The sequence below is a fragment of the Vitis vinifera genome, chromosome 8 (assembly GCF_030704535.1).
Source record: "Vitis vinifera cultivar Pinot Noir 40024 chromosome 8, ASM3070453v1".
Classification (NCBI taxonomy): Eukaryota; Viridiplantae; Streptophyta; class Magnoliopsida; order Vitales; family Vitaceae; genus Vitis; species Vitis vinifera.
Genome location: NC_081812.1, coordinates 9,115,242 through 9,135,480, shown reverse-complemented (window position 1 = coordinate 9,135,480; position 20,239 = coordinate 9,115,242). Strand labels below are relative to the sequence as shown.

Below are 20,239 nucleotides of genomic sequence, written 5' to 3'. Positions count from 1 at the left end.
CTCATAGGTCAAAATCACTGCTAACTTCTGCAAAAGCTTAATATTTTCTTAAAGTTTAGAGATAATACAATGTAGCAACTTAGTAAAGTCATAACTCACTATAGGTCTTGTCCAATATGTAATCATACACAATAATGCACTCACCATGGGAACCTCATCCCGATGGTCAAGACCAATCATTCCTCTAATTAAGAGGTAATGCACTACAACCTCAAATGAATTGTCTAAGTTATGAACTGGTTGTGAAAAAAATTATCTATTTATAAGGAACTCATGACTTAGATCTTCCATACAACTCCTCATGCACCTAAATCATGTATAATGCAAGAGATGTTAAGTCAGAATGCTTATAAAGTATAATACATGGAATAAGGATAAATAAAAGTGAAATTAGAATATCATTAAATGAATAATGAATTTCAAATTTATTACATCATATTATACTTTGAAAAGTTATATCTTAAACAAAAAAACCCCTAAAAAGGTATAATTTAAACAAATAATCTCTAAAGATGTACAAATTAAACGAAAGCCCTTGAAGAGGCATGGGTATCTCTGTACCTAAAACTAAAAGTGACCTCTATTAGTTATGAACATGATAAGAGAATGATAATATCAAAATAATGTTATCATTAACAATGCATCTATCTTACTTTTAAATGACATTTGACATCATGAGAAATGATAAAGATTTCAAATCATGAATTATGCAAGAATATAAGCATATAAATAAATGGCCAAAATGGAAAATGCAATACAGACAAGTTAAACTCATTAATGAAATGAGGAGTATCTGGACTTATAATCCAAATGTCAAAAAATGTCAAGCTTGTTGAATGTAAATGGACTTGAAGTTAGCGTTTGAAGATGTAAAATTGTTCAATATCAATAAGTCATTATACAAAAGTGTATTTGAGAAAATACAAAAATTATAGTATAAGATTTCCTGTAAAAACCTTGCATCAACTCTTTTAATGACTCAGTCATATTCCTAACTATCAAGATTGATCATCCCTGAAGGACATAATATGTATTATATAATGTATGTGAATCTATAGATATGTTAAAATCCCTGAAGGATTCAAAATGCACAAAGTAACCAAATCCCTAAAAGATTAACATGCCTAAAGCAAATAAGTCCCTGAAAGATTATAATATCTTATAATATATTTTAGATAATAATATGTAATATACTTTATTAAGTTACATCCTTGTATAAATTAAAATGGAGGTTTATAATTGTTACAATCTTATTGAAACTCCTAAAGGGTTTAGAAAAATGATTGATTATCTAATAAAAGATCTTGGAAAACCAAAATTTCATCTCGACTTGTAGATCGAGCATTTTTCAAATAGAATCTTAGTTCATCAATTAGCATAACACAACAAGTCTTGAAGCACTTTCATATAGAAAAATCACTTTCATTAAGCTATCTAATTTAGTTCATTCACTTAGAGTGAAAAATGACCTCTTTCATTAGTACATTGATGTATATTGCAAATTGTACATAACCAGATATAATATTTTGTCAATGTGCTTGCAAGATATTGTTTTGCACCACCTAAAAGACATTGGAATACAGTCAAATACATACTATGATATCTTGAAGATCAATCAAGCAACAATAATAGTCACATTTTCAAATCATTCAGAAATTCTTTCAATTCATAAAACAAAACGTGAATGTGTATGACTAAGGTCAATGATCCAACTTATTCGGAAATCATATGGTCTATCCTCTATCAAAGATCACACTACCAAGTTACATGAAGATATTGCTAATTGTATTGCATAAATTAAAAGAGGATTTATAAAAAGTGACAAAACTAAGCATATGTCCCCCAAATTCTTCTATACTGATCATGAGTTCTAAGAGAAAGGTGAAATTGATGTTCAACATATTCAGTCATGTAATAATCTAGCAAATCCATTCACAAAAGTGTTACCTTTGACTACATCAAAAAAGTTAAAATTCAACATCGAAATACAAAGATTGAGAGATCTAGTAGTTGACATATTGAATAAAGCATCATCATTTCTACATGAAGAGGAAAATATTAATATAAATATACTATACTCTTTTTTCCTTCATCCAAGTTTTGTCCCACTAAGTTTTACTGGCAAGGTTTTTTAATGAGACAATTCTAAATAGTTAAAGTATTAAAGGATATTATATTTTTTTTCCTACTAAGTTTTTCTTAGTAAAGTTTTAATGAAGCATATTCTTATGATCATCTAAGGGAAAGTGTTATAAAATATGAGAATTTATCAGATTATGAAAATTTATGGATGACCACTCATATTGATATAAATCTTTTTGTGACTCTCTATAAAAGGGAAAAAACCTCTAATGAAATATTTATTCAATGTTCTTTTTTATAATTCTATTTTCTCTTAAAGCATTCTCATTTATTCTTTTATTTAACAACAATATATAATTTAAATCACATTTTTAATATAGATTTTTTAGATAAGATTTAAAAGTGTTTTAATTTTTAAATAATGAAATATCAATGAAATAAAACTTTTCCATATTAACATTCTTTTACGTTTGACCAACATCACTAATTTATATATATATATATATATATTCATTTTCTTTTAAGTTTGACCAATGTTACTAATTTCTATCCTTTTTTTTTATCCATTTTCATCTCATCAATATTGTTTTTGATCAATTTTTATCAATATTTTCACAATATATCTTAATATATCCATAAAATTCAACTACCAATATATTTGTGAAAATCAATATTTTCCTCCTTAGTTACACAAAGTATTAAGCCTTTTTAACTCTCCATATTCATGACAAGTGTTACCATCATCTAATTTACACTATAAATAATTTAAATAAGAATACTTTTAGATGATAAAAAAAAAATTAATTCACCTTCCAATTATTTTAATACATTCTTCTAAAAAATTAACATAATATTCAATTAAAATAATCATGCATGGACCGCAAATAATAGGAAAATTAAACAAATAGATGTTTGCATGATTCTATTTTTAGTTTTTACAACTCTGTTAGGCCTTGCCAGGATAATAATAGAGCTTTACAATCCCACTAGTTACCTTCTAATTTTATTACTAACAAACATTAAGCAAATGGGAAAGCAGCCAAACATAGGGGGCATGTTTTTCCGTTTCTTCCCTTGAATATATATATATATGGCGCCTGAGAATGGGACATGCAAGCAATACGAGAAAAACGGACCCGCAAGCTCAACAGTCCACCGAATACCCCAAATTTACAATGTTTTTTTATGGCTTTGGACTCTACTATTCTAAAAGAGTGACCCAAAAAAAAAGTGAAGAGAACGGTGGAAATAACCAGCCGACATGGATTTAGATTAAGGCAATGAGGAAGAAGGAAAATTTGGCACGTTATTAACATACATGTGTAGCAGAGGCCATGATACGTTGCATATTAGGTGTGCAACAGTGGATATTCAGTCTGCCACCGTACGCATTCTCTCCTTGCTCCATATGGTAGTTGCCACGTGAATCAATGGCTAGTTGCCAGAGCCGTCACCAAAAGACCAAGCACAAGAAATGGCTGTGCGCTAGCCTGCGGTAACGATTAAAGACAAACTTTAGTCATCCAATAACAGATGGATTAATTGAATGGCAAATTCAGATCAACTCCAGGAACGGGGTTCTGATTATGAGGGGGGATTGGGGATCTTCTCCGGTACCATGTATCTAAGTATCCTGCATAGATCATGCCTTGAGCAAAGATCTAAGCTGGGTACATGATGTTGCAACGAGTTGATGTTATGCTATGTGACAGGTCTTAACAGAAAAACATATAGAAATCACTCCCCACTCCTGCTATTCAATGTTCTTGTGAATTAGTCTTACAGTTGATCTCTAATGATTATGAGGAAAACAATACCTGATATTTGACATCGTACTTGACGGGATCTTTGAGAAAGTATTGGAACTGCAGCAGAAGAACACAGATGTTAGTATGAGACCAAAAGCAGAGTTCACCAACCCTTTTCAGAGCTCTATGTCCATTTACTGTAACTTCATCAGCTTCAAGAAAACAAAGGAATGCTTGGAAAAACACTGAAGTTTCTTTGAAGCCACTCTTATGTACAAGTTGGATAATCCCCCTTCCATAAGCCATTACAATATAATTTAGTTTCTTAAAGGCTCTTCTCACAAACATGTGAGAGGCAATAAACTGCACAATTTTAATTGACCCAAATAGAGAATCCCAAAACAATCAAATCCACTGATCTCACAATATGCATTGAGAATTAGAAGATAAATCCCTAGGTTATATTTTGATACACACTAATTTTGCAAACTGTTAGAGATGTAATAGCACAGCAACAGTTTCCAGACTGTAAAACAACATTTACAGGGAATGGCACTGCATATAATTATACTAATGATCAGAAGGAGACGGAGTCAATAGTTTCTTCTAGGCAACAAGGATTTTGAATCCACTATGAGCAGAAATTAAATGGTGACTTTGACAATATAGTGTGCCCATTTGATATAAAAAATACCCATCTCAGTGGAAGATCCTAACAGTTAATGGTTTTAAGCAATAACATAAAATTGTCAAGAAATTTGCTTTACCTGGAAAATAACTTGTGGAATTATCAAACCAACAAGGGCTAAGGCATAATATGGTTTACCAGCCCCTAGTAGATACCCTGCAATAGCCAAATAATATCTGGAGTAATCAGTTAATGTATATTTATTTTCCAGAAACATGTCATCCTGTAAAATGAACCAGAGCATACTGAAATTGTGCGTGGCTGACATTCCAACCACAAAATAACACAACTATGCAAAGGCCATATGAATCAATAAAATCATTGTCATTACTTTCGCCAGGTTTAGCCCAAATAATTTTTCTCTGGCAGGAAATCTAAATAGAAAAGCCCCTACTCCACACTGACCAGGATCCGTCTTTCAGCCCATTAATCAATCAATCAATTGTTTCAAAACTACAGTCAGCCTAAGCCCATTTAGGTCCATTGCTGGTTCACTCGATTTCTCTCTCTTCATTGCCTTAAGGTTACTGCTTTCAAGGTTTCAATCCTTGATAAGAGTTTTCTCATTTTTCTCTCTCCAACAAAAAGCACCAAATAATTATTTTTCACTTAGAAAAGAAACATGGTTAGACATAAATTTTATGGAGCCTTTAGAGGCATTTTCACATTATGCTAACATCATATTTCATGACAGTGAGGAAACCAATGCAATTTGTATAAATAAAACTAATTTGTACAATACTGTTAATTTTACCAAATTCTGAGTTACACAATAATATTGAATGCTAATGCCAAAGGAGGACCAAGACACTCTTTCCAGCTTACATAAAAGAGAATAACCAAGAATCAAAAGATTGAATTTGAACTTTCACTATAGAAAAATAATTAAATAGCAAGTTCTCAATAGACACTAATGCATGATTCTGTCAATTTACAATTAAGCGAAAGGGTGACCTATAGGCACACATGCATATAGCGCACAAAAAATTCCACGTGATGGATCAGAGCCAGTCTGAGATTCTGAACCACCCTATTTAGGAGATTGTTCACCAAATTTCTTGAGTGGCCAACCAATTCAACACCATGAGACACTACAGCCATTCAGTACATTGATTATAGTGTTGGAGAAACCAATTCAACACCATGAGAGACTATAACCATTGAGTAAGTTGATTGAAATGTAGGATAATATTAGGACTTGTTCCGAATTTGCCAATGAATTGCAACCACCTAATGCACATGTTATTTACCCTAGAGTTGCACAATAATATATCTGAGCTTAGGTTCCCAAATGGAAAAAAGCTTGCTGTGACCCAATTCTAAATAAAGCTCTCCCATCAAGGTTCTAAATTAATATTGAAGTGTCAATTTATATATTATAAAGACATTCACTGAACATAAGAAGTCTTCATTTTATAGGGGTCAGCAACATGAATATTGATGCAAACATTAAAAAAAGAAAAAAAAAAAAAAAAACCAACAACAGCAAATATTATATACCAGCCACTGATAACTGAGTGATGTCAATAGCACCCACACAAATCCATTTAGCAGTTTCAGCACCAAATGCCACCGGTAGGGACTGTTCAAACAGAATTACCATAGAAATGGTTACAACTACTATATATATGTGTGATTGATTATTTAGTAAAAGGATAAGATATTCACATTGCAAACATGTAAAAGAGACAGGAAAAACCTGAAGTCCCAATGCTCTATCTCCTTCAACACTTTTAAAGTCATTTACAATGGCGATGCCCAGCTGGCATGAAATGCAAAAAATAAATTATTGTTTGTCGGTTCTTATTATGCAATACATATGTTAAGGCACATCTGTGAAAGAATACCCCAGCTATGCTGTACAAGAGGGTGAGAACAATTATATCAGGATTAAGAGTCCCAAACAAAGCTTGACCAGCCCACCTATCAATAAACATTTGAATCCAAAAAAAGTTACTCAACACGATGAACCAAACAAATTTCATGCTAATTATTAGCATTAATAAGAACTATAAGAGAAAATGAGAATATAAATTCATGATGTTAATTGGGTAGCCTAGGAGATATATGTCAATGGCATGGTAATTGGGTAACCTAGGATGCATATATGTCAATAGCACACTGATAACATATCTGATATAATCCCATGCACGGAATTCAACCCAAAATTTGATAGGTATTCCCACATCAAGGATGTCAGATCTCATAGATGCAATCAAGATAATTATCTAAGCAATTGTATCCTTAGAAGCATTCTTAATGATTTGCAGAAGCTAAATGATTGCCACAGAAAATTTTGAGTGATAACAAAGTATGAGGACAAGTCATTTTTTCTGTAGAAAAGGATTCCTTCATCAAAATCCCTTAGATGCATCATAAACCAACATGTGCATCATGCATGTGTTGTCATTACTGGCCAGACATTACTGATTACTAGACAGATACCATCCAGTTTCCTCTTGAAAGAGTGGAAGTAGAAATGAACTAGATGGAAAAAAAAAATTTGGATGATTTCTAAATCTGTCTATATCAAGTGTACCAAGGATTTAAAAAGAAGAAGATATCGCACCATGGCAAACTAATATAGCTAGCTCCTAGAGCAAAATTTCCAATCCACCCATTCTGTTTGAGCTGCAATAATATTCAGAACTTGATCAGTGATAAATTAGCTTTTATTATCCAACAGTCAAGAAATTAGAATGGCTTGACTAAAATGTTAAAAAGATAGGAAGCTACCTTTAAAGGCGGAGCAGAGTATATGTAGGACAGCAAAGATCCACCCAGAGCAAGGTAAAAAACTATAGGAAAGTCATGCCCTGCCTATAAGGCTCAAAAAGAGTCAGGAACTGATAATCAACTAGAAGAATTCTCAGCAAAAAACATGTAATGCCCATTTAAGAGACCTACCCAAACATCTAACAAACCAGCCAAGCCAAGACCTCCAAGCAGAAGCAACCAGATTTGAGTAATAACCTGAGATTTTCACAAAATAAATAAATGAAGACAAGGTAAAAGGTAATCATCAGAAATCAAGATTTTGGCTCTCATATATATAACATGCAATTAGCCATTATTACATACCTCATTTTCGGATATTGCCCCTGAAGGAATAGGACGATAAGGTTCATTAATTGCATCAATCTCTCGATCATACCAATCATTGAGTGTCTAAAAGAAAAGGTGACACAAGCACAAAAATTTACATTAATCAAATTCTTAAGCATCCTTTCAAGCAAAGGCAAGAACAATTTTGAGTGCATTTGGGAGTGGTTCTAAGAGTAGTAGAAGCACTTCTTAATGCATGGAAGTGCTGTCCTTACAAAAATTATGTATTTGGCAAAGTTTCAGAAATCACTTTCAAAAATCTAGAGAATCAATTTAAGTGATTCTTGAACTAGCACTTGGTAGATGCTTCTTTCAAAAGTCATCTTTTCATTATGTATTCTATCATCAAAAACACTTTCAAAACACTTCTTTGAATTATATTCAAATACTAATTGATTCTCCATGAAAATGTTTCTGATAAAATTGTTATAAGCTAAAAGTACTTTTACAAGAATTACTCCCAAATCCCAATTGGGTACTTCCTCTCCATCAGAAAAGTACCTGTGTATAGCCAGTGAGACATGGGCCAGACATAATCATGCAAACAATTGATTTGGCAACATCCTCCAAATTCCAGTGGAAGTTCCCTAACATGTGAGCAAAATCTGGTCAGAAGCAATTTAAGGGCAAGAGAGCTTAGAAGAAACCTTGTTCCGGCAAAAATTTGCCAGGGACCATCAATTAAGCACCAAGGGATAATAAGTTCTGGAGCAATTGGATAGCCTATTAAAAGCATCAATAGGTAATGTACCCAGAGTATCAATTGAATAAATAAATTATCAAGTAATTAAGCACCCAGAGCAGCAGATGTGCTCATTCACACTGTTTCAGCAACAAAAGCTTTGATACACATGTTTGTGCAATAAATGCAAAGATAAAATCATCCACATGCAAATTTTAGACAGAATAGAAGACAGATATAATTCCAGAGCCTGAAAACAATATGATGGTTGCCTACTTCTAGCATATACACATTGAACTTGAGCCTTGCTCCAATGGGTGTTTCCCATTCTTCCTTACATTTCTACCAACCCCGTACAATCTTTATAAGTTCATCTAAGTCACATAATTTTTTCCCTCATAACTATGAATTTTATTCAAAATATTTATCAAATTGAGATGGACTCATATATTGGGTAGATGGTGCGGTGTGGAAGAGTGGGAGAGACCCAGTGGAGCAAGGCTCAAGTTCAGAGTGTAGTTATTAGAAGTGGGGAAACATAAAATTGTTTAAGTGCTTAGGAGTTGGTATCTATGTTATCTTTCCTTTATAATTTCTCTATGGTATGGTGGATCATTTCACTCTATCTATGGATGTAGGCATGGTGGGCCACACCATATTCTTACAATTTACGGCATCAACACTTCTATTGTCACAACACACTCATCAATAGATTATGTTACTTAAATGCTTGTAATAAGATGCTGATTCTTAACCCAAATCAGCAGTAATTAAATGAGGAAATAGAGAAGTGACACATAGGAATCCGCACCCATTAAGCCACAACAGAAAATAAAATCTGTCATAACAAATCATAGACATATAGGCATGTATGCATATCCTGGATCCTTCTTGGATCTTTGAGACCAAAACTCAGAGCTTTTGCGAAAAAATCGAACATTGTTTGAGGAAATTTCACATCCATCCTACAATTTTTGGCACTAAAATGAAAAAAGAATTCACAGAAGAGAATAACACAATAATATCATTTAGTTGGTTTACTAGGGTATCTTACAGAGCAAGAGGCCAATTCATGAATAGAAGTAAAGTTAATAAGAAAAGAAGTATTTCCCCTTTTCAGTGGTGGGATAGGATGAAAGAAGTTTTGACTATAAAAAGTAGGAAATTCCTTGAATAGGAGAAAGGGAAAAGGGAAAGCTCCTGAATCACACTCCAGCAGATAAAGTGGTGTAAGACTGTATTTTGATGAAGAAAAGGACAGGTCAGATACTAAGCAGGAATGTGTAAACCTTTAGGGACTAATGCATATCTCCAAATGGTGGTAGAAACACTAATATGGTCTCATATTGGCAATTTTGTCACTCAAAAGGCAAATAATGTGGTGTAGGCCCTGTTTGGTAATTGTTTTCAAAAATAGTTCTGACAAACAATTTTTAAAAATTGTTCTTTGACGTTTTGTAGAACAAATGTCCGTTTAGGAATTTGAAATATTTTTAACATAGTTTTAATATTTTTAAATATGTTGTAAAAATAATTTTTATATCTAGTACTTTATTTTTAATCATTCTACATGTTTGTATAATAATATTTTAAAACAACCCTCAAAAAACAAGTGAAAACAACTAAAAACAACTAAAAGATGTTCTATGAAAATACCCTATTTTTTGTTCTTGAGAACAGAAAACAAAAAACAATTTTTTGATTGTCAACCGTATTTTTTATTTTTCTATTTTGGAGAATAGAAAACCATTCTCGAAAACAGATGCCAAACAAGCCTACAAAGTTCCATAACATTGTTGTAGACTCTCTAGATTAAGCCCCATGAGCAAGTCCAAGAACATACTGAAAGATTTAACAAATTCCAAGTAAGAGCAAAAATGTTCAGCATAAATGTTGGGCCAGAGATAATATTAATTCCACAATATATATATATAAGCAGAGTACCAGAAGCAGCAGCTCCACAAACCACTCCCCAAACCAACGGGGGCCAAGTAACAGGCTTTGTAAGTTGAAGACGAATCTTCCATTTATTCTGCACAATACAAATCATACAATCAACTCTAGTTGCAGATTTTAATCTTCATATAATTCTGCTAAATGTCTTTCTAATAAAAAAAAACACCTCCAAACTGCAGATAATGTCAATTTATTATTAAAGAACAGCACATAAGCCAAGTTCTAGGTCTGAAAAATTTAACCTAGTCTCAGGAAATCCACTTTTTCCAGTAATCATACTGAAAATTTTGTTATCACATGTTACCATACAAGAGCATGTGCTAATCACAAAAATGGTCTTCACTTGAACTACATGCATTTCTATACATCAAATTAGGCTTACTGGCCAAAGAGTCAGAGAATCTCAATTCACACATACACTGAGTGGGAAAGTTACACTGTTAAAAACATGGGAAGAAACCATGAATGAACATTCCATTTTAAGTGGCTTCTTCATAAGATGCATGATTGGCCATTTGACCCTTTTTGGCCACCTCACTGCCTTGATTAGCTTCATCTAATCCCAAAAATTTTGAATCGAGATGGATCTACATTATGTGGGGCAAACCTGAAACAATTTTTTAATCTCAGAAAAGTTCTCGCCAAGTAAAATATGAAAACCATTGTACAAAGTCCAGTCAAATTGGCAACCATTTGCTTATTAACCTTCTATTGAGGTTCATCACTTCCAACCTTGGCGAAAGATGTCAAGAATCAGATTACTTGTTATTTACCTGACATTTCATGATATGATTGATATCAATGCCAAGGAAAAGCCTCTTTTATCAAAGTAGCTTGTAGAGCACGGCTAGATTGTAAAATCCCATAACGGTTAGGTAGAGAATTGTGCCACTTTATATGCTAGACTCCTCTTAATTGTGTAGACGCATAAAGCCATGCAAACCTTTGGTGTAAAGCAAGTAATATCTAAAGGGTTACTAGAGATAATCACTTGTTGGGCATCTATTTGCCTATCCTTACAACCTCATGAGACCACAACAAAGAAGTCATGCATGCATGAGAGGTGAATATGAGATCTAACATCGACTAGGGAGAGAACCACAATAGAACATCTTAGGGATAGAACTGTGACACTTTATAGTCAGCATCTTAGGTGCCAATCTCATGGGACGCAATGAGAACATTGTTCTAACATGGGGGGCGATTGTAAGATCCTACATTGGCTAAAAGGACAAGAATGACACTTTATATGTAGTGAATTTCTCTTAATTATGTGCAGGCTTTTGGAAAAAGTTGGACAATATCTACATAGGGGGTCATTGCATAGATAGTCTAAGTAAATGGATCCATTTTTTCTTGTATCCTAGTGTGAAGGACTTTACAAATCGACAATCACATTCCAAAATGTATTCTAACTAGTTTTCCAATTTATGATTCATCCACCTAAAGCTTCAAGAGGGTACAATTCAAGATCAAATATGTCTTTTTAGCATATCCTAGGGATCATAAGTGACCTAGAGACCACATTTTCATTATTAAAAATTGAAAACTATTACCAATTTATTTCATATTTTAATGGAGTGTTTAATTATACTAAAAAATACTTTGGCAAAAATATATGTTACTTGGACTCTTTCGTGTACAGTGAAGGCAACCCTTCTTAGATGGAATGGAGTGTTTGTGGGGAAAAGGCGCAAGAGGGCTTGGCAAATGGCTCCTTTATGCATATTTTGGTCAGTCTGGAAGGAGAGAAATAGACTAGCTTTTGGGAATGAGGAACTCTCGCTTCAAAGGTTGAAATATTCTTTTGTATGTAATCTTTGGTCTTGGGTCAGGGTTTCCTTAGTAGAGAGCCCTTCTTCTCTTGTAAGTTTTTTAGACTGGATAGGCTCCTAGTAAGGGAAGGCGGTGTGTATACTCCCTGCATATTTCAAGGGCACTGGTTTTTTGGTGTTTCCTCTTTGTGATTAATATACTTACTTTTTACTTATCAAAAAAAATATCCTTTAGAAAGTTTCCTAAATAATTTGTAAACCAAGAAAATTCCTAAATTTTAGGAGACTTAGTCTCCATTTTTCTTTTTATTTCCTTCTTCAAGGGTGGGGGGTATTGAGGAATTTATGATTAAATTATCAATGTTTATAAAACCAAAATAAAAAATAAATAAGTAAAAAATCTCTTTTTAATCAAAGGGAAAAGAAAAAAATCAATTCTCCTTACTTTTAATTTTGACGAACATCCTAAAATCCTCAACCATTTTCACCATGATACAATTAGGAGATTCACAAGGTGCATGTTACTTCTAATGGATTTTGTGAAGGGTTTATGATATGCTAGAGGGCAAGCATGGATTCTTTCATGGCATTTCACAAACTCATGGCATAGGAACACTCGTGAAGAACAAGGTCATGTACCAAGATAGAACATGGTTGTGACTTTGTTTGGTATTCCTATAACCTCAACAGAACTTCTAGTGGATTAGTTAGCAAGCTATGATGGTCCCACATAGTGCTATTAAAGTTGATCACCAAGAAAATTGAAGCAAAAGGTGTCGCATTTAGAAGACCCAAACAAGGCATCTTCGAAAAGGCTATGTCTAGGCAATCTCCTCAACCAAGGCAATGGATGACAAGGCAAGCACCATTTTGAAGAAAAGGTGGAGTTATTCTTAGGCTCCATTTGGGATTCAATTTTATGTTTTTCAAAATCACTTTTGCAATAAGTTTATAACTAATTTGTTTGGTAAAGTATATAAAAGTGGTTCTCAAAGAATTTGACCTACTTTAGAAACAATTTTAAGTAGGTAAAAGGAATCTTTTCAAAAGTTATTTTCCAAGAATTGAAGCCCTTTTATTTAAATTGCTTGTCATGACTTCAAATAATTTCCTTTCATGATTTCACATGTGTACATATTATCTATCATCTTCTTCTACTTCAAGACATATCTCTTATGATGTATATTTTATATTACTTATTATAGAAGGCATAAGAAATGCCATCATAAATATGTTCACTTGAATTTAATTAAAACATAAAAATGAGTGTATTCCTTTTAGAAAATGAAAATGAAAATGAAAACGAAAATGAAATTACTAAGAATTGGTTTTTAAATAATATAATGATTTATTTCATCAAAAGTTGATTAAGCTGTAGCAATACCAAACTGACACCTAAATATTAGTGCCTTGATATGGATGGTATCAATACTCAAGATCAATATATATCATTGTGTTGGATACATTCTCCTCAACGTTCTGCCTAGTAATATAAGAGAAAAATAAATTTGGAAGTTTTAAACTATAAGCCAACCAACCGAAGGAAATAAGACCATGAATTATGGATAATAATTTTTTTTGTTAAACAAATTCAATGCTTCTCATGATGTCGTGTGTGATATTTGATGTATTAAACAACTTAATATTACTTTGTTTATTCCACCAAGAAAATTTAAGGAATGAAAGCTTATTAGTATCGGTTGTTGAATGATTAGCCCAATAATGATGGCGAAGATGATGCTATGTTCTGTTATATATTTTTAGTATGACAATATATAGCTAAAACTATACATATACTTGTTATCGCCTAGTTACGCTTTATTTTTCACCAATGAGGCCCATTGAAATTAATATTTAGTCTCTTGATTATTCCTCACGGAAGGTTAGACTAGTTTTGACACTGTTTCTTTAACCAGGTTCCATAGCATCTGTAGGATTCACTATTATTCCTAAAATCATGGGAAATCTAACTCCTTTAGTTAAGGAGAGATTTTGTCGTCTGCTCCTTTTATATTTTTCTTTGTATTCATAAACTCAGCATAGAGTGTAATGGAAAGTATGAACTCTTTTTTTCATGAGTGCATATTTCTGTTCTTTATTTCTTATATCAGAACAAGTTCAAAAACTGCTCTTTTGATTGCCCTTTGTTCTCTAGGTTTTTCTAATTTTTTTTTTTTTTTTTTTTTTTTTTTTGCAATAGCTACACCTACGAATGCAAGTCCAGGTCCTTTTTAATCACTATTGTGAAGTTGAATAATACAAACTTTCTCCTTTGGTCAAAAGTTGTACAAGTTTACCTAAGGGCAAAGGGTAAACAGAAGTTTAGCTTAGAGGGTCCCAAAGAAATTCTGGGGGAAAGCTATCTTTATTGCTTGCTATTAAATTAAAAGACTTCCCTCCTCCATTCTTAACTTTAAAGCTCCATACTCAATACTTTTTCCCCAATCATTAACCCTTTACTTTTCGATGTGGGACGCAATTGGGTCGTTACAATATACCACATTACGGCTAGGTAGCAGCCCTCCCCCCTCCCCCTTGCCCCTTCTGGGAAGAGGGCCCTCCCTGCGTGGTGCATGCTCTAATACCAATTATTATGCACACATAGAACTCACCCTTGAAGACCGATTATTAAGGGGAGGGTGCCCAAGTGCTTATAAGCCAAATCACTAACCCTTAAGTTGCCCAAGTGCTTATAAGCCAAATCACTAACCCTTAACTTGCCCAAGTGCTTATAAGCCAAATCACTAACCCTTAACTTGCCCAAGTGCTTATAAGCCAAATCACTAAACCTTAACTTCTCAATGTGGCACACAATTGGGTCCTTACATATTGGGGTTGACTGTCTCTATTAGAGATACTGTGATGAATGGAAAAGTCATTACTCCTTATGTCAAATCAGAAGATCAACTAGGAGACATCTTCACAAAAGTTTTCCACAGAGTTTGTTTCTACATCTTTGTTTAAAGCTAGGCATTGAAAATATTTATGCTCCAGCTTAAGGGGGGTGTTGAAATTAATATTTAGTATCTTGATTATTCATATGAAAGGGTAGGCTAGTTTTGATACTGTTTCTTTAATCAGGTTCTATAGCATCTCTAGGATTCACTATTATTCCTTAAATCAACGGAATTCCCGTTGTTTAGTTAAGGAGAGATTTGTGGTATACTCCTATATTTTCTTCGTATCTACAAAATTCAGCATGGGAACTGGCTCCTTTGACAACACTAGTCCCATGGCCTTCCAATAGCCAGTTGATTGTTTACATGGATTCCCCATAAATTGATGTCGCTCTTTTTATTTACATTTTCACATTGTATATTGTTGTTTGGGGGCTGAGAAAATGTAAATCTAGGCAGTGAGAAAATACCCAATTGATTATGATCAAGTGGATAATGTAACCATAATGAAAGCTGAAGGGACCATTATCCAAAAGAAAGTAGTTGGAATCCAAGTCTTTGTTGGTATTGGCTGGGTGAACCGTCTTGAATATTCCATTACAGATGAGGATTCAAAGAAAAAAGGAAACGGTGATTCAAAAATAAAAATCAAAGAAACACGCTGATAATCATGATCGTAAAGCTCTGAGTAATGACCAAACACTAACAACTCACCGTTTCTTTGGCAGCTCCTTTAATGCCGAGAAGCTGATTGAAGTTCGAACCACTGCCGGCCGGTGCCTTATCCGGTGCCTGAGACTTCACGGCTACACACAAATAACAAACACAAAAACTCAAAATCCCCACGAGAAAAAAAAAATGAAAAAAAAAAAAATCAATGTATCGTCCGAGATTTAGCAGGAGCTCAAAATCCAAATCACTTAAATTGACTCAATCAACAACAAAAATAAGATCCAAAAGTCCAGAAAACCTTCATTTGCATCAGTCTCAGCAGCCCTAACCACAAGTCTCCTCCCTAAGAACAACACAGAGTCTTGTAAGCACAAGCACAAAACGTATTTCAACCTCAAAACTAAAACTTGAAGCTCGTTGACTCGCCGAGAAAATGTAGGAAAACATAAGTAAAAAAAATAAACAAAATCGAAACCGAAGCAAATGCTGCAAGATTCCAAGTTCCCAATTATTTTATTATCAACTATTTTCTGTGAAGCCAAACACGGAGAACAGACGGTGCAAACTGACTGTGGAGAGAAAGAGAAATTGGGGGAAGGAAACGCGGAGTGGTCCTGGCGTTGGAGAGTCTGACTGATGACACTGTGTTGAGAAGGGAAGCCATTGACGAAGAAGCTGCTTCAGAGATTGGCGGAGAACGAGAGTGAGTGAGATGGCTTTGGGCTTAGTGATAACTGTGCTTGTGAATTTTTTTGGGTGAAGAAAAGGGGAAGTTTGCAGTGTAACTCAATGTATTTTAACTGATATGAGTGCAGTTACGTGGCGCGACTTGAATGGTTGGCGTCGCGTTGATTGGGCCAACATCCCCAAACTACAGTACATTTGCCGGCAACATGGTTTATTTTATCTTTTTTGTTTTTTTATTTTATATTCAAAAGTAACTTTATTGTGAAAACTTTCTTTAACAGCGATTACCAAACGCCGCCTTATTAAAATATTGTTATTAAAGCTATCTCTCCGTCACCGTATTTTTGTAACTACCATATTTTAAGAATTTTTTTTTTAAACTTTCTTTAACTGCGATTACCAAACGCCGCCTTATTAAAATATTGTTATTAAAGCTATCTCTCCGTCACCATATTTTTGTAACTACCATATTTTAAGAATTTTTTTAAAAAAATAGTCATACAAGTTAAAAAAAAGCCCCCCCATGTGCTCCCTCAAATGCTCTAAAACCACATGCATTTTCTTGTATTTCATATGTCATCATTAAGAATACACACTTCGAGGATGGCTAAATATTGAAGTTTTGGGCCAAAATGGCCTTCTCCCCAAACTTAATACCAAAGTTAGGCTACAGGTCAAACTAATGTTCAAAATAGCCTCATTTGTCCACATAAGTAGAGCCAACAATTTTTTTATGTTATTTTTTTTAACTTTCTCATTTGCTTCATCCCGTGATTGGCATTTTTTTATGTTATTTTTTTTTAACTTTCCCATTTGCTTCATCCCGAGGTTGGCTGTCTCCAGAGGTTCTCTTCAAACCCTAACCCCACTAGTGGGCCACTGTACGAGACATTTTTGGAGCTGCAAAGTTGAGGTTGGTTTTGAGTTTATGTGTGAGAAATGTTTTTGGGTTACAAGTTGTGCTTCGTGTGTGAGAAGATTTCATGAGAAATTTTTTAGGTTTGTTATGTGCGTGATAAGTTTTTTTGAGAAATTTTTTTGGGTTACAAGTTAAGAAAATTTTTTGCTTACAGGTTGTTTTCCATATGTGAGAAATATTTGTGAGATTTTTTTGGCTTACAAGTTCTGTTCCATTCGTGAACAATTTTTGTGAGAAATTTTTGTAAGAAATTTTTTTGGTTGTGTTCTATACCTGATAAAATTTTGTGAGAAATTTTTTTGGCTTATAGGTTGTGTTCCATGCATGAGAAATATTTGTGAAAATATTTTTTGGCTTACAGATTGTATTCCATGTGTGAGAAATATTAAGAGAATATGAGCAACATTAGGAATAACATGACACCAAGTTCTATTTAAATGGTCTCCCATTTTAATGTGAAGTAAACACTTGGTTAGACACAAGCAATAAACTATTGTCTACCTAAAGCTACCTTATACGGTCATGGATATGGTTTAGATTGTAGTTTTGTCCCAACAACAGCAAACTTAGAAATCATATTAATAGAGCTACCACTATTAATAATGAGTCTACAAATTTTATTCTCACATTCAATATAAGTGTGAAAAATGCAAGTGTATTCCACTCATTGCCATCCTTAAAAGCGAACATAATACACCAAAGAAAATTAATATGGTGTCATTGGTAGCCCACTCTTTTTCTTTTCCTAATATGGTATTTATTTTTTTATTATGAAAAGACATTTTTGGAACCACATTGATAAACATCATCTTTGTTAGTTTTTACTATTGATGATTTTTCTACAATTTTCTTTTAATGGATGGAAAGTACTAGCAAAAAGGCCCAATAAGGGGAAAACCTAGTAAAGGGGTTATTTACAAGGAAACATTTGAGCTCTCCTATTTTGTCTAAGAAGAAAAAGACATGAAGCCAAGATTGTAAGGAATCATCCAAGCTCCTCTGTTTATTCTAAGAAAAAGAGAAAAAAAAAACCCAAGGTTTTTGTCATGGAGACAAATTAATAGCATTTAATTTCTGCAGGATTATAAGTTTGAGTTCCTGCAAGTTTGGTCTTACGTCTTTAGGTGGGGGCCCCATTTTTTGTAATTGAGGTGCATCATGTTCTTGATTGGTGTTGCCAGGTTCTTGGAATAGCACAAATGACTTCAAGAAAGAATATCTTTGCCTGAAACCAATACTGTTGCATAGGTTTAATGACACCTTTAGTAATTAAGACATACTAATTATTTTTTATTTAAAAATCAATAAAAGAAATTGAACCTGAACCATATACTATTTTATTTTAATTATTGAAAAAAAATGACATGTGAATTTGTTGTCATGCCCTCATTTTCGTCAAATCCTAAATCCTAATCTTAAAGAAGGGAAAAAAAATTAAATCCTAACCTTAGAGAAAAGAAAAGAAATAAAAAAAAGCATATAAAGGGATAAGAAGGGAGGAAAAGGAAGAAAAAGTAAAGAATGATGAGGAATAAGAAGTAAAGTTAAGGTTTTGGTGTATTTAGAATTTCCAAGTGTTTTCTATTTAGACATGAAGTTTTGTTCCATTTCAATATTTATTTGGTTTATTATTGTATTTTATGAATCATTGATCATAAAGTATTATTTCTTACTTGAATAAATATTATTTTTTATGTAATAACCTTTTGTTATTATTTATGTGAAGGCAAATATGACTGATTTCATAGTAGAAGTGCTATGTTATTAGAATGGAACAATTTTGAGGACAAAAACGGATTTGAGATATATTGGAAATAATGTTGAGATTGAGCCTATAGATGTGCCTATTCATACGACCTTTGTGGAGTTGCTAAAGATGATATATGATATATCATTGATGTTGACAGAGACTATCAATTAGTCTTGAAATGTCAACATCTAACTGAAATGAACAAATTTCAACCATTAGTGGTGAGAAATGATCGGACAGTTGCACGTATGCTAGTAGTGCAATCGAAGTATGGAATGTCTTCAGTTCAATTATTCATAGAGCAAGCTCCCAACCATTATCATTTGAGTAATGAAATGGGTTATTTGACACGATTGTCAACAGGTGATACTGATATTGATGACGAAAATGAGAGAGATGAAGAAGATGATAGATATGATGCAATCGACACAGATGAGATTCATTTACCTAATGATGATGAAAATTGTTGTCAAAGAAAAAATATTGATTCATTTACCTTGAAGTTGGTGATAGGTCTAATAATCATGAGGTTGAGTTTGAGATTGAAAACACATCACCAGTTGCCTCCCCACATGGCACCCAATTTAATATCTCTAATGACAACCTAGAGGAAACATTTGCACCCGTTTCATACCATATGCCACCTACACCACAATTTTTAAATATGGACGAGGTAATTAATTATGTTGTAAATGATTGGACTCCATGGAAAAAGCCAACTTTAGGAAATATTGATGGGGAGTTATCAATTGGCCAAATATTTCCCTCAAAATCATATTTGCAACATGCTGTGAAGATGTTTTCCATAAAGTCGCACCAAGAGTTTACTGTTTATAGATCAAATGCAAGTGTGTTAGTTCTTAAATGTAAAAAAGCATCAGAGTGCCAATGGTGACTAAGGGCAATGATGGTGAAAGATACAGGTATGTTTAGAATCACAAAGTACAAAGGTCCTCATACATGTGTCAATCCATGTATTAATCAGGATCATTCACAGTTGGATTCTAGCTTTGTATTTGAGTATATTGAAACATTGGTGAAGGCATAAATGACCATTACAGTTGTTGCAATTCAAGCTGTTGTTATGGAACAATTTGGTTACCAAATTTCTTATCAAAAAGGAATAAAGGCAAAAAGGAAAGCAATGACTCGATTATTTGGTGATTGGTACAAGTCTTATGCAGAGTTGCCTCATTTCTTCCTTGCTTTGGAGCAATCAAATCCTGGATGCATTGTGTATTCCAAAATGGTTCCTAGAAACAACCCGAATGAAGAAAT

At 33.4% G+C, this 20,239-nt stretch overlaps 1 protein-coding gene across 1 annotated transcript; it reads right to left on the bottom strand.

Annotated features, from left to right (window-relative positions):
- Positions 1–2,967: 2,967 nt before the first annotated feature.
- LOC100250669 (chlorophyll synthase, chloroplastic) lies at positions 2,968–16,369 on the bottom strand. Its single transcript, XM_002263235.4, has 15 exons — positions 16,176–16,369; positions 15,904–15,948; positions 15,648–15,739; positions 10,250–10,337; positions 8,125–8,210; positions 7,600–7,686; positions 7,426–7,491; positions 7,255–7,338; positions 7,088–7,149; positions 6,366–6,441; positions 6,218–6,280; positions 6,019–6,100; positions 4,598–4,674; positions 3,900–3,947; positions 2,968–3,572 (listed from the first exon to the last, which is right to left on the bottom strand). The coding sequence occupies exons 1-15, from the start codon at positions 16,267–16,269 to the stop codon at positions 3,510–3,512; spliced, it is 1,113 nt and encodes a 370-aa protein (XP_002263271.1). The 5' UTR covers positions 16,270–16,369; the 3' UTR covers positions 2,968–3,509.
- Positions 16,370–20,239: the final 3,870 nt, after the last annotated feature.

Excerpts from the sequence above, each read along its gene's own strand:
- LOC100250669 (XM_002263235.4), bottom strand. The coding sequence starts at position 16,269 with ATGGCTTCCCTTCTCAACACAGTGTCATCAGTCAGACTCTCCAACGCC. Across the intron at positions 10,338-15,647 it reads AAGGAGCTGCCAAAGAAACG|AATAAATGGAAGATTCGTCT; the intron begins GTGAGTTGTTAG and ends TGTATTGTGCAG. Across the intron at positions 7,492-7,599 it reads GGGCAATATCCGAAAATGAG|GTTATTACTCAAATCTGGTT; the intron begins GTATGTAATAAT and ends TGAAAATCTCAG.